The sequence below is a fragment of the Lasiodiplodia theobromae genome (assembly GCF_012971845.1).
Source record: "Lasiodiplodia theobromae strain AM2As chromosome Unknown scaffold_58, whole genome shotgun sequence".
NCBI classification, from domain to species: Eukaryota; Fungi; Ascomycota; class Dothideomycetes; order Botryosphaeriales; family Botryosphaeriaceae; genus Lasiodiplodia; species Lasiodiplodia theobromae.
Window position 1 is genome coordinate 41,255 of NW_023336539.1, and position 14,193 is coordinate 55,447.

Here is a 14,193-nt window from a genome sequence, read left to right on the forward strand (position 1 = left end):
GAAGTGTACGCTTATCTGCTTTGGGGAAATGCAAAGAGAAGCAATTCAAAAGATGGAAAGCCATGCCATGTGGTTGTCACGACTAGAAAGGACTTCGAGGACCTTTAAGGCTGGAGCTTCAAAAACATGGCCGCTTTTTCCGGGCAGAGAGAATACGAGGCATTCTTGACTAAGGGTTCGGCTCCATGTTATAAAGTCGCCATCGACTTATTCTTGGTCAACAAGCAGATCAGCTGCGAAGCGCTCTCAGTAATGTACGCGCGAAATATGTTCGTCTTCGCGCTGCTCGACACCTTTGTCCGCTTCCGTAACATGATCGGCCCTACCAACGCCGCTTCACTCCGCCACGTTGCAATCCTTGACCTTGGACGCATTAGCAAGACGGCTCACCAATCGTTGACCGAGGACAAGTGGTTTCAAATGCCCGACAACCCTGATGCGCGGACGAACGCCTTCGCTGGGCTTTCAAACCTAACGGATTTGGAGCTGTGGTGGAAACCCTCGGCTCACACTGTCGACCCAAACCTCGCCGCTCACTGCATTTGCTTCTGCGTGCGTGGCTTTCTGGATGCGGTCACTGAGAAGGAAGGTGACCCTTTCGCGGCTATAGAACAGATCACTGTCCCGTGGATGAGCTGCCCACCGTACAGCAACAAGCAGTATCTCGAAGAGATGAGAAGCAAGATGCGATGGTTGATGACAAATGCACCGAAGACTAAATACTTGCAATCAAACCCTGAGTTGAGGGATCTGGAGTATGAATTGCAGGCGTGGAAAGCTATGAAACTGGAAATGGCCTCCAGAGTCCTGTAGAAGCTGATGCGGGAGCATGCAGCAGGGTTCAAACAGTCACGCGGGCTCTACACACGTAGGAGAACCGAGATTTGAAGTAGTCATTCCTCATTTCGGGACATGTATAACTGCGTACGTCTCGATGTTCCCTCATCAGCAAATGGTGTTGAAAATCGAACCGCGCAGAAGCAAGCAAACTTGCCAAAGGTTTGTACAATGCAAACACTAGCTTGGCCTTTGAAAGACCTCGGGTAGACCAAATAAAGACACTATAGCAATTGTTTCAGCAGCTAAGCAGAAGCGTAAGGAGTTCTCTTCACCTATCAAATGAGGCTGAAACAGTGCAGGTGTTTGTAAGGTGTAAGGTACCGACATCAACTCTGAAGTAGAGTTGATTATCATGTACAGTTTATATACTTCATCTTCGTGACAGAAAAGCCATTCTGGTATGGTTTACAATCACGAATACACCAACACTTGTCATACTTTGACCACAATCAGACACTTTCAGGTGTTATCAGTTTCTCATTCTCAAACGCAGACCCGTTTTATCTTGTCTCAACTCTGGTGGACTCTTCCTCTATCAACTTTTCAATCCTCCAGACTTTCAAACTGAAACTCGACCGCTAATACAGAAAATACCATCAGTGCACATCTTACCTATCAGCCACTCTGCAGTAAAGATGTCAGATCGCCGCGTACTACATGCACATAAACGGAGACTCTCAGGTGTGAGTGCTTCCGTTATTTTCCCACGCTAACTCAATTATTCGTACTGGATGAGAGGTCAAAAGCTGATACATACTAGATTTCTTCCAGAAAATCAGAGCAGAAGTGCCAGACAACGTCAGACCAGGCCTCCAAGCTCCCAAAACCTTCTGAATCTCCCATCTGCAATGATTACGTTATTCTCCCACACTCTGAGCAAGCCAAGTCATACGTGCGCACCGATCCTACCAAGCTCTGTCTCCTAGACCTTCCCGGCGAGATCAGGAACATGATTCATGTATGGGCCCTTGAGCAGCACATTAATTCGCCCGAGCAAGCAATTGGACCGCTTCCGCTGGGCCTCGTCCTCACCAACCGACAGATACACAGAGAAATTTCCTCCTGGATGTGGAGCTTATGCGAGGTCATCGTGGACGATATGATTCAGCTAGCCTGGATCACTGCCAAGATGGGGCCAGCCAACGCCTCGTACGTCCGCCACGTACACTTACATGGTCTGCTCGAGGGGTTCAAGAAGGAGGAGTGGTTGATACGACCTTGGGCTGTTGCGTACGCCGACACACTTGCGCCGTTTGTGAGCTTGGAGCGTGTTACGTTCAGCTGTGCCGGTACCCAGCGAGACGCTGACCGTGTGATGCGCATTGCGCGGTGCTTGTACTTTTGCGCCAGGGGGTGGATAGAGGCAGTGGGAGAGAGGGAGGGTGATCGCTTTGCGGCGCTGACGGAGGAGCGGATCACAGTCTCGAGCGGGTCGACAGAGCTGATGCACGGGCTCTATCTTACGAAGGAGGTCTTGGTGTGGTTGAGGATGTTCATTGACAATCCGCCTATCCCGGCACGCTTGAGGTCGGCAACGAGGAAGCTGCCCGGAAGAGAGGTACTTCTTGATTACAGGGTTAATTAGGTGAGACATTTACTATAATAGCGTGTGCTGGAAGGAGAAAGGGAGGGCTGGGTAGAAGAGCGCTGGTGTTGCTGCGGAAGATGCTGCCGTTGGACATTCTAAAGCGCGTTACCATACCGCGCATGGATGCGGAGAAACAGCATTACTATATGGAGACATGTCTAAAGCAATTCTAAATACCTGTCATTGAATTAATTTAATGATAGCGACAACATATTAGCAACAAAGGATTGGACTGGCAGAGCCTTGGCGGTGCAAAGGGGGCATAACACTTCCCGAGTGTAGCTTTGGCGGTAAATTCAGTGAATTGAGAGCACCTTAATTGAGCTTCTACGATATCCTAGTATTATCACAGAAGCTTAGATACCAACAAACCGGTTTGTTGTAGACTTGTGTAGATCTGCTGTGGTTTTTCTTATACTTTCTATTAGCCACTTTTTTCTCAATACTACAATTTCGTTAGACTGTTCCGCAAATCCTATAGTTAAAGCAATCACTCTTCAAACACTACCAGTATATGAACAACAGTTCCTTTTTGTTGATACGTCTAGCCGGTATAATATACGTTCAAGTGAACGTTCATCATCAGTGGTAGGCTTGTAGTCTCTACTCCGTACGCTACAGGGTGAGTATACACATCTATCTCCTTAATTTGTGAATTATATGATTTCATGAAGTGAATGAGAACTATATAATGCTGAAGGCCCTCGAAACATCATAATACCAAAGGCCACCAAGAAAAATTCTTAACCGCAAACGTCACCAAACCAACTTGGCAACGCACTAAAGCTACACATGGAGGGACCTACTCTAGAACGGACCCGACTAAAATATGTTCTCTAAATCTTCCGGCCGAACTTCGAAACATGATATACGCCCTGGCCATCATCACGATGCCGGAGCAACACCAAGCCATAATTTTATACGAGCTACCGGCCGAGATGTGGAAGCTAGACGGCGCGTGGAGGAACGGCTCCCAAGTTCTCATCCAGCTTGAGAGTCTAACACATCTGCATTTCCACTGGGTCGGGTAGCGGGGGAGTACTCGGGGATTGAATGGTCCGCTGGGGTGATTCACAGCGCCGTTTCCACAATCTGGTATACATCTCCGGATCAGCGCACGCCGTGGCGATTTCAGAGGGTGATTTACCTGACGTATTTTCCTCATAGAGGTATTCAACCGGGGGGATGGGTTGCGCGACGTGAATATGAAGGTCATGTAGAAGCTGGAGAGCATCGCGATAAACTGCCGGTCGACGCTGCCAGCGCAGCGTGATATTAAAGGCTTCGTCTGCGCTGTTCTGGAGGATGAAACGGTGCAAGGAGGTGAAGGTATCGGCTCAGCGGATCATGTTATCACAAGGTTCGTAATATCCCGTTTGGCCTTCGCCTCTGATTTGGGTGAGGGAACAGGTTCGGAGAGGGAAGGGCTGTGATAGCGAGCGCACCATCAATATGTGAGCACTTTTCGCCCGAGCGCGCGCGAGTGTTTTCGTGGCGACTTCCTCCTCCGGCAGCGGGGTTTACGGGCTATCACTTGCGGGCAAGCAGGCTCCTTCCTTACCAGGCCATTTCTTTCGCTACGCTTGAATCACTCGTCCGCCCACCACATCTTACTGCGTTTGACGTCAACTTCTTCCGTGCGAGCACCTGCGCTTGCTCCGGTCCGCCTCTGCACCATTCTACTCCCCTCAAGCAACCGGCGTGCTCAGTCTCGTGCGTCGATCGCCCAGCCGCGCCTCGCACGCGCGATACTCGCACTGCGCTCAGAATGGCTTCTTCGAGTGACGGCACCGCTTCACCCGCCAATCACGACAGCAGTGGCGCAGAGCAGACTCAGAGCCAGCTTGTCGTCAAGGTAGAGCTTCACGCATTGCAACTGGTCACAAAAGTCGAGTCTTACTAACGCGCGTATCACCTCATAGCCCAGTCAAGAAGAGTTCGATTATGAGATTTGGCGCGAGGGAAACCGCACAACGCATGTGAAATGCTACAGTAACACTGGCAAACCATTCAACGAGGTGAGCGTTATTCGAAGACACTGGATTCGCTGCTCTGATGCTGACTTGAATACCTAGCGCGAGTTGAGTGGAATGTACACGCAGTATATCAAGCTCGTGTCTCCATTTCCGTTCCAGGTGCTCCACACAGTATGTGTTTTTCAGCCCCCACCCTTTGATGCGTGCCTGCACTCTTATTTATGTTGAGCTTACTTATTTCCGTGTTATTAGAATACTTTGACAGAGGGTACTCTTGCGGGTTGCCAAGCTATTATTATTAAACCCGAGCTCCCATTCCCCTTCTTGAAGCTGCCGCGCGAGCTCAGAGATGAGATATACACCTATGCCATGGTCCAAGGAATCCTTCCATCGGAATTCACGAGAAAAAAACGCTTAAACGACGGCATGATCCACTTCTCTTATATTTCATCATCGCCAATCAATACGCCGCATTACATGCATCTCAAGCCACTTAAAAGCAACAGCACGAGCAACAAAAAGCTCAAAGAGTACATCAAGCAGAAGCAAAGCCTTACGCCAGGTTTGCTTGTCACCAGCCACCAGATTTACCGAGAAGCATTGCCAATCCTCTACGGGTCCAACAAATTCGTGATGAACGCAGACGAAGTATTGCCCGCTATGATCACGCAATTTGGAAATTATGGCAACCACCTGCGAAGTCTCCATCTGACCCGATTTTGGGAGGCTTCCGGCGTTGGAAAGTACATGGAGCCTCTTGTTCACTTGCAATCCTTAACTGTGGATTGCTCTTCTGATCTTTTCGATCAAGCACAAGACATCGCACTTATCGCCGGCATATTCTTCGACAAGACATATCGTTGGATTCGAGGAGTAGCTTCGGCACACGAGGACGAGACGTATGCTGCAAACTTAGTCGTCATCAACTGTAATAGGGATTGCACTTTCGAATGCAAAATAGGGTTTTGGCAAAACTGGAGAAGATGCGTTATGGCGGACGCATTTCAATGCGAGCTCAAGAAGATAATACTTGCCCGCTCCAGTGTCTCTTTGCCGCTACTCAAGCTTCCACGCAAGGTTCGAGATCTGGTGTACCAGTATGCCATGGTATACACTCCCCCGGCGACTGTACAGCTTAACGATGGTGTCATCAACATTGAAATTGATAAGGAGCGTGGTCCTTTAAGAAAAATATTGGATTGGGATGACGATGAATTCAGAGAGGTAAACGTATATGATGGATTCTTATGGAGTGAGAGCCTCACGCCTGGCCTTCTTCGCGTCAATCGTCAGATATACCAAGAGTCCGTTCAGATACTATACGGGAAGAACAGATTCGAGCTCGAAGGTTCCGAATCAGCTAAGGAGTGGCTCGACCGTATCGGATACTCTCACGTTTACCTGCGAGATGTCAACATTTGCTACCTTCCAGACGACCGCACTATCTTTTACAAGCTCCTTCATGTTGATCGTCTAAGCTTCTACGATTTTTCCTCGCCTGATTTTGATGGAAGCATGTCCGGCTCGCCAGAGGAGAAGGCGGAAATGTTCTTTGCGCTTGCTGGCCACTGGATTGAGGGTGTTGGAAGCTTCCGAGGAGGAAGAGCTGCGGCCATTGATCGGATTCACCCTTCTGCTCCCGTGTCCGAGGACGAGGAAGAACAGTGGGTGAGCAGATTTAGGGTGGAGCTCAAGAAAATCTGCGGTTGAAAGGTACTGGTGTGTGGGGCTGTTTTTCTCACGATAGTAGGAAGTACTTGCAAGACATTTCAAGTCAGAATGATGAGGGGGGAAAGAGCAAGAAGGTAGCTTGAGGCTTCTCTGAGAAATAATTGCTCCAAGAATTCGAAAGTATATAAGGATATAAAATCCATGAATGAAAAAATTACACGGAATCTGGAACGAGAAAAATTTAGGTCTGGGTTCACAAAAGACGAATGTGGGCTGAGATAGCCCGTTGTCCTCATTACTTGAGGTTCCATCTGCAGTAGAGCGCCAACTTCGCAGTTCCTTTTGCAAGTGAGCCACGTATAGAAAGGTCTCAATCCTACCTCGAATCATGGGTAAGGGCAGCGAGGGACGTGTGCGGGATCTAGCAACACACCCCAATATTTCAAGGTGATATGACCATTGATCACAGTAGGCGAGCACGTTATTTGTGCACAGGCGCTGCTACTATGCCGCACGTCTGGACTGGAGGGCGCGCCATGACGCTCTTACCCGTGTGCCTTCCTCATACGGAAGCGTCGGTGCGCCGCGTCGGTGTTTATTTCCTCCAGCAGACGCGCTCTGCTCGCCTTCTCTTCGCAACCTCAACACTTGGCCTGGACCACGCTCTTCCGATCGCACCAACGCAAGCGCAGTCTTGCTGACACGCAATCATGAGCGCGTCCAGCTCCCGGGCAGACTCGCCCGACGCGGCGCTGAGCTCCGACGGAAGTTACGATGACCATGAAAGCGTCTCGGGTGTGTCCATCAACAGCTCGATGTTGCCACAGGTAGTCTCCCCCCAACAGTCTCCAAAGAATTGCTCAGCTGGATTCAGGTGCCGCTACTCTCAGACTATCAGCTGCTGGACGACGAGCTGGATGGTGATTCGTGCGACCACGAGGAGCTCGAGGGAGATGAACCCGACAACAGCGAATCCGACAACAAATACGATGACGATGAGCTCGACACCGATGAACTCGACACCGATGAGCTCGACACCGATGAACTCGACACCGATGAACTCGACACCGATGAACTCGACACCGATGAACTCGACACTGATGAACTCGACACCGATGGACTCGATAGCGATAACTCAGACAACCAGATTGCGGGCGATGAGTCAAACGTTATTTCTGTGTCGTATTCGCCCGGTCAAGGCAAAATGGTCGAGGTACCGCGTGTCCCGCCGAAAGGACCTCGAAAAATATTCAGCTGACAAGTTAATAGAAGAATGACGAGGGAGTCTTCAGCCTGAGTCTGCAGCTTGAGTCTCGCGTCCCGTTCTCTGTGCTTCAGACGGTATGTAGAATAGTTCAAAGAGGCCGCAAGAAGATATAAACTGACGTCTCCCAGGTGACCCTTATGGAAGGGCCGCTCAAAGACCTCCAAGTCATCCTCATCAAACCTCGCCAGCCGTTGCACTTTCTCGATCTTCCGCGTGAGATCAGAGATGAGATCTACACGTACGCTATGGTTCCCCATACTCAGTGTCGCGCCAGCCCTTCTCGCAAGCCTTACATCGAGAGCCGCATCTTCCTTAACGTGACCGAAGCTCGGCCAGATCAAGCCAAACGCTATATACCTCGCGAAGTTAAGACTGCTAGAGAGTATGGCTTATCGGTGTTGTCCAGCATGTTCCAGGGCCAGGAATTCACCTTGCAAGAAAGCGTTACCCCTGGACTTCTTACTGTAAACCGTCAGGTTTACCTTGAGGCCCGACAGATCCTCTACGAGAAGAACACTTTTCAGATGCAGCTGTGGACAGTCGAGCGTTTCCTCGCCCGTATTGGTCCAGCGGATCAGCAGATTCGCTACCTCAACGTTGTACACTTAGGCTGTTATGGAGTTCAGCGAGCCAAGGAGACGCTCGCAAATCTCACACACCTGAAGCACCTTACACTCGTCGGAATGCCCCTCTCGGACGAGGGCGAACGTTACTCACCCTTCATAGCGGCAACAGAGCTCTACAGGAAGATGTACATCTGGATTGATTGCGTTGGCAAACTCCATGGAGACCGTTTCGCCGCTCTAGAACGGCTCACGGTGCAAGCGGGTCCTTTGCATGCTCATAAGGCCTCTAACGCTTACCATGGCGTGCTTACTTTGCGGACGAACTTTGTGGCAAAGTACTACTCTAAGATGCGTCTATCGGCGGGACAGCTTGAATGGGACCAGCATTTCCGTGAGCAGCTAAAGGCTCTGATCACGCTCGACAACTCGAACAAGACTTTCCAGTTCCTTGCTCTTCCCCGCAAGCTCCGCGACAAGATCTACCAGTTTGCGATGCAGCAAGAGCACCATTGGAACGGATCTCACGAGAATCATGGCAGGCAGATTTCGATCTGGCAGTTCCTCAAAACCGGACGAGTCCGTCGGCGGATTCAACTTTACGGTAAGAACTGCAGCGACAACTTCCAATTCTGTGACAGCCTCACTCCTGGACTTCTGTTAGCGAATCGTCAGATTCACGATGAGTCCAAAATGATACTGTACGGCAAAAACCACTTCAAGTTCGACCGGGAGGACACTCTCGACATGTTCCTCAGCATCATTGGAAGCTCTTCTACTCTTCTGCGATCCGTGGATATCGGCACTTATCCCACAAACGTGGAGTTATGGTCGAAGCTCTGGCACTTGGACAATTTGGTGCTTTACCACATGCCGATGTACAACAGCCTCTCTACTTCTTGCACCTTTGGTCATCAGCTCACTCTCTCGCATCTGGATTGGAACACCGACGCTGCTCTGGATCTCGACGTCGCCCTGGACATTGATAGGCCTATTATAAGGCCTGATCGTGCTCAGCTTGCGGCGATCCACTTCTTCAACAAAGCCCGCTCATGGATCGATGGCGTCGGAATTGTTCACCAGGACAAACTTTCCGCTGTGAGCCGTGTCTGCATCACCATCTCGATGCGAGACCGTACCCCGTCTGTTCTCAACGACCGGTTCCGTACTGAGTTGACCAGGTTGATTGCGTCCGAAGACGGAGAATAGCCTTCTTCATTCCGCTCCGCCTTGTTCCTTAGCACTAAGGACACAGCGCAGCTCTGAATTCCTATACCTTGGCAAGCAGGACCAAGATGATTGAATTGAGGCTTGTGGCTATTGGAGTCACACTTCGATTTACGGTATGTGGATTGGTAGAAGACGAGATTTCTGTAGATGTGCACTGTTTCTACGGAGATACTGGGCAGTACTATAACGTGTAGCTCAGCAATATACTCGTCCGTATAACTTTCTTTGTCTTTGAAGTAGTTGTGAGTGAACGAACGCTTGATTACTAAGCTCTCTAGATTTTGAGCGGTGGGTACCAAGAGGACCAGAGCAAGGTGCTGCAAAAGGTCTGGAAATACCATGTTCGAACGGAATTGCAGCTGAAGGTTTTAATTTCTTATGTCAGGTCTTCGAGGGAAGGTCGCAAGACGTGAGGTTGACCATGGTCCGAAAATGGGCCGGTTGAGCAGCGGAGCTCTGACAGGGATCTCGAAAGCTCGCCCAGTGCGCGCGCAAACTAACGCGCGACTCAACCTCGACTCCACATCAACACGCGCACGCCCATTGACAGTCTCTCACGCGATATCTTTCTCCGCCGCCGCACGATCTTCAAACATCTCGAGTGTTTGATATTTTCCCATCATGGCCGATCCCAACGCGACGCCTCTCCCAGACGGTGTCGACGCACAAATGCCGCAGCACGATGCTACTGCTGCTGCCGCGACGACGAACGGCACCGACACAAATGGCAGTGTGGATGTGGAGATGAAGGAGGATACACCAGCTGACGTATATGAGACCCTCATTTCCGCCCTGTGCACCTGATCATTCTTCCTGCGCATCGCTTTTCTTTTCCTGCCAGCTCCAGTTGTCGCTTCTTCCTTCGCGCCTATTCTGCGACCTGGACCTCAAGCGCAACGACAACCCCAAACACAGAGCTGATAGCGGACGGTTTTCAGACGGCCACCCTCCCACCCGCCGGCACCGCCACCGCCGTTGCGCCCGCCACCGCCTCAGCAGACACGCCGGGCAACGCAACGCCGCCCGTCGCCAGCACCTCGACGCCGCCCCCGCCAGCCATAGCCGCGCCCGCGCCCGCCGCTGCGGCAGCATCCACGACCTCTTCCACCATGGCCCGCACCGGCTCCCCCCGCCCCGGAAGCTCGACGCCGAGCCGGCAACAGCAACAGGCGCACGCGGCGCAGCTACAGCAGCAACAAGGACAGCAAGGGCAACCAGGGCAGCCGCAGCAACAACAGCAGCAGGATCTGCCGACGCAGCCAAACCCGCACGGAAGCCCTACGCGCGTGTATCTGAACCAGAACGTGACGCCGCATTTGTTGGAGGGCATGAAGAGGGTTGCGCTCTTGGAGTGAGTTTCGCTCTTCCCCACCCCGTTCCGTTTACCTTACTTCCTTTCTTCTCCATGTCCCGCTACTACTTTTGGGGGCCGAAGGTCGCAAGGAGGTGTATGAGGAGAACGGACTGGGCTTTGGAAGTGTTCGTGCTAAATGAATTGATCAGGCCCGAGAAACCCTTGAAGTGGCTGTCGGACTTCCTCGCCGAGAGGAGCAAGGAGTACGAGCGCGATTAAGAAAATTACGTGCTCAAATTTGGTTCCAGAGACGTACAATTGGGTGGAGGGACAAGGGGACGAAGGGCATTTTGCTCATGAATTATCAGGCGTTTCTTTGGTGGGCCTGATGAGAAAAACATTGCGTGGGGAAACCAGCGGAAGAAAAGGATTGCTGGAGCGAAGTCGTCATGTGGCTGGAGAAAAGACAAACTAAAATACCCCGGGATGAAGGTGGGTCTGCATAGCGGACGGCGTTCAATTTTCGAATATGGATTGAGATTCGAGAACGGTTACGGTGTTATGGAGTTGTGACAAGCTAAGCCGGTGCAATGCGGGGACGGCTTGAATGATAAGCTGGAGCTTGGGGCACATTTTTTGTCAATCATGATCACTGTTCAAAGATAGCTTCGACGGTTCACGGCACAATGCAGAAGGCAAAGGAAGTCGTTTCCATTGATCGCCGTTTTTCAGGCGACTCTTGACCTTAACCGCTTATCCTAAGCCACTTTTGACAGCCGTTTTTCCTCCATAGTGGGGCAGCCTGATCTACGCCGCCGGGTAATTTCGCCGTTCATGCATGAACCCACACAACTCCCCAATCAACCATGCCAGACCAAGCCACAAGCACTGTTGAGCGCTTAAGCGACGAGGGTGGAGGCGGTGGCGCTCTCGTACTTCCAGGTCGGGGGCAGGACACCGACGGTCTTGTAGTAGCGAGAAAGACGGTGGATACGGGACTCGATCAGAATGAGGCGGAACTTGGAGTCCCTGTCCTTGCGGTTCCTCTCAAGGTGCTTGCGGACGGAGACAGCCTTGCGGATGAGGCTAGATAATACGTTAGCCCGCCAGCTACAGGTACAGATCTAGTATTCAAGACTCACAAGTAGAGGTCCTCAGGAATCTCAGGGGCGAGACCTGTAAGTATCACTCTGTCAGTCATTGAGACCAATCAGAGGCATATTTTGTCTGTTCCTAGCAACCATTGCACCTTCGTACGTCCATAGAGCACTACCTCCTTTGGAACAATACTCCAGTGCGAATGTGCCTTTCAAACAGGATTCAACTGACCGTTGGACTTCAGGATACGGAGGATCTTGTTGCCTGTAAAAAGTCAGCAACATAGAATTTCGAATTCTCAAGAGCAGAGCACATACCGGTGACGACCTTAACCTGGGCAACACCGTGGCTGTCACGGAGGACAACACCAATCTGCGAGGGGGTGGCACCCTTCCTGTATGGACGTTAGTGGCCTATTCCAAGCCCATTCCCAACGCCAGCAGGTCAGAAAATCGACAGCCCTCCGCAAATTTTGGACGCGCATTGCCCGGATCATCTCAACAACAACCGCCCGACTCTCTCGACTCCATCGGAGCATCCTGCGGATCCTTGTGGGCCCTGCTTCCCGATTGTACTTGTGCGCTGATGCGACTAGTGACATGGAGGATGCCGAGCGACTCGACGGTGTCCGCCTTGGAATGACTCCAGCGAATCCAAGCTGGCTCGAGCGGCCGTTCACTCCCACTCGACCCGTCAAAAATAACCAAACACCCCCAGCAATGCGCGTTCAAGTTTTGCGGAGCCCAATCCGACTTCATATCCTGCTTCAAACTCCCGGCGAGACGAACCTGGCGAGCTTGCAGATCTGGTCAACGACCTGCTCGGGGGTGGTCTTGAGCCACGCGGGGGCGGTGCGAGAGTAGGGGATGGCCGAGCTGGCGATACCCTAAGGTCGCTGTTAGCATAATACGTCCTGAAGGATGCTTCTACAGCGGCACGAGGATGTCTGCGGACGATCGCTGGCGGTTCTCGGCGGCGCTGCATGCGATGCTATGTCGTACCTTGCCCTTGGAGTGAAGACGACCCATTTTGACGGATTTGGAAGACGGCTGTCTGTCGTTGAGATTGGCTCGGTGGAGGCTGTCGTCGCTGGTGTTGGAGGGTTTGCGAGAGGTCGGCAAAATCTTGGGTGTTGTGTGCCGGCGCTCGCTTGTTTTTCCTCCGACTGCGGCCCGTGCGCCCACCTCGATCCTTCATAGGCGCCTTTTCGCTGCTAACTCGCAGTCTCTTTCCAACATCGCAATTTTTTTTTCTTCGCCCCGCGACCGACAAAGGCTCTGCAGGCCACATTCGCGCCATGTTTCCGCATGCCTTCGCAGAGCCCGATGTCTCGAGAGTAGCTTCATGGCCCCATACGTCGAGTTAACGAGTGCAGAATTGCGCCGTTGTCACTAACAACCTCAGAGGTAAGCTCTCCACCAACTATACCCCTCCGTCCCCCCAACACCCGCTTCAATGATGAACGAACACATTTGTTTTCTTTTGGCACCTCTTGATAGATGGACTATACGCTTGCGTGTAGCGCCAGATGATCGCAACGGACTTCTGATCAAGCACCAAGAAATACGCTTTGTGATTGCACCTTTCACGCTTCATGTGCTAATGCCTCGCGTCACAGATTTCCACAAACGCCCAAGCGTTCGAATTGTGCTTCACGAATAGCCTCACGGACAGGTCTGTTAGTCTTGGAGCTGCAGTCAATGCGCTTCATCCGAGTGGCATGAGGCAGCACAACCTGGTGGCTGATGCATACTTGTTTGCGTTGGGTAATGCGGGTATGCCTGTGCCAGCCTTGGCTCTGGTGCTCTAGGCGGCAGGGCGTTGTGCTTCTACAAGACACTTGCTGTTCAGCAATGTGCCCGTTACTACGAGAGATGTATCACTTTTGAGCAGAGTCCTTGGCTCTGTCGTGGAAGTGCGTCCTTGTTCTACAAACTTCAGCTGCGTAGACAAGTGTAAATGATGAATAGGCATAGTCCCGTTCGAGAGAGTGCTCAATGGCGTCATCAAATGCAGTTGCACGTATTAGGCAGCAATAGGTCTCAATAATCCTTGCGGTTGACTTGCCACATGTCGCGCGATGTGTTGTCTTGATATCCCTTGTTGTTGTACCCGCCGAGTTTTGCCTATATTGAAAGGGAGGTGTTACTCGTGACAGCCAATGAGCTTCAACCATCTACCTGAAAGTTGTGCGGCGCAGCTGTTTTCACTCTTACCTTTTGTGAGACAAGAAAGAAAGTTTTCGAGGAGCTTGAGTCTTAGCCTTGCAAGACGCGGTCGTTCGCAAATTATATCATCTCTCACACTCAGATATCTCACGAGAGAGAGCCGTGGTGTTGGTCTGCGCGCGATGGCCGCAAGATGACCCGGTGGCGGTCGTATCTGACGGCTGATATCGGCTGATATAGTCGCGACGTTGGATCGACTCGGCCCATGCCTCAGGCACACCACTAGTGATCGGATGGTAGCGGTGCCACAATCGATATGCCTGCCGTACATCTTTCTGTTGCAACTCTGCTACATGGCCACTACCACTTTCGCGCGGCTGCATCAGGTACAGGGCCGATCGCAACCAGACAGCGAAAGACGGCCCGCCGCCTGTCATTGCTCGACGTGTCGCGTCAAAGTGTGTTTGCGCCGCACGGCATAAAGAACACATGCGCCGG

At 51.6% G+C, this 14,193-nt stretch overlaps 5 protein-coding genes across 5 annotated transcripts; 4 read left to right on the top strand and 1 right to left on the bottom strand.

The window, feature by feature from the left end:
- Positions 1-252: 252 nt before the first annotated feature.
- LTHEOB_12135 (AP-1 complex subunit beta-1) lies at positions 253-813 on the top strand (the record flags this gene model as incomplete). The annotated part of the gene is made up of 1 exon (XM_035508969.1): positions 253-813. The coding sequence occupies one exon, from the start codon at positions 253-255 to the stop codon at positions 811-813; it is 561 nt and encodes a 186-aa protein (XP_035365252.1).
- A 3,383-nt stretch (positions 814-4,196) lies between these two features.
- Positions 4,197-6,114, top strand: LTHEOB_12136 (uncharacterized protein; the record flags this gene model as incomplete). Its single annotated transcript, XM_035508970.1, has 4 exons — positions 4,197-4,283; positions 4,351-4,446; positions 4,504-4,575; positions 4,735-6,114. 4 exons carry the CDS (start codon positions 4,197-4,199, stop codon positions 6,112-6,114), a joined length of 1,635 nt encoding a protein of 544 aa, XP_035365253.1.
- A 671-nt stretch (positions 6,115-6,785) lies between these two features.
- Positions 6,786-9,114, top strand: LTHEOB_12137 (uncharacterized protein; the record flags this gene model as incomplete). Its single annotated transcript, XM_035508971.1, has 4 exons — positions 6,786-6,870; positions 6,921-7,288; positions 7,345-7,416; positions 7,471-9,114. The coding sequence occupies 4 exons, from the start codon at positions 6,786-6,788 to the stop codon at positions 9,112-9,114; spliced, it is 2,169 nt and encodes a 722-aa protein (XP_035365254.1).
- Positions 9,115-9,756: 642 nt separating this feature from the next.
- LTHEOB_12138 (Compass complex subunit protein) lies at positions 9,757-10,708 on the top strand (the record flags this gene model as incomplete). Its single annotated transcript, XM_035508972.1, has 3 exons — positions 9,757-9,903; positions 10,074-10,486; positions 10,639-10,708. 3 exons carry the CDS (start codon positions 9,757-9,759, stop codon positions 10,706-10,708), a joined length of 630 nt encoding a protein of 209 aa, XP_035365255.1.
- Positions 10,709-11,328: 620 nt separating this feature from the next.
- LTHEOB_12139 (Ribosomal protein S15) lies at positions 11,329-12,555 on the bottom strand (the record flags this gene model as incomplete). Its single annotated transcript, XM_035508973.1, has 6 exons — positions 11,329-11,515; positions 11,572-11,605; positions 11,759-11,791; positions 11,845-11,921; positions 12,316-12,413; positions 12,529-12,555. 6 exons carry the CDS (start codon positions 12,553-12,555, stop codon positions 11,329-11,331), a joined length of 456 nt encoding a protein of 151 aa, XP_035365256.1.
- Between the last annotated feature and the right edge of the window lie 1,638 nt (positions 12,556-14,193).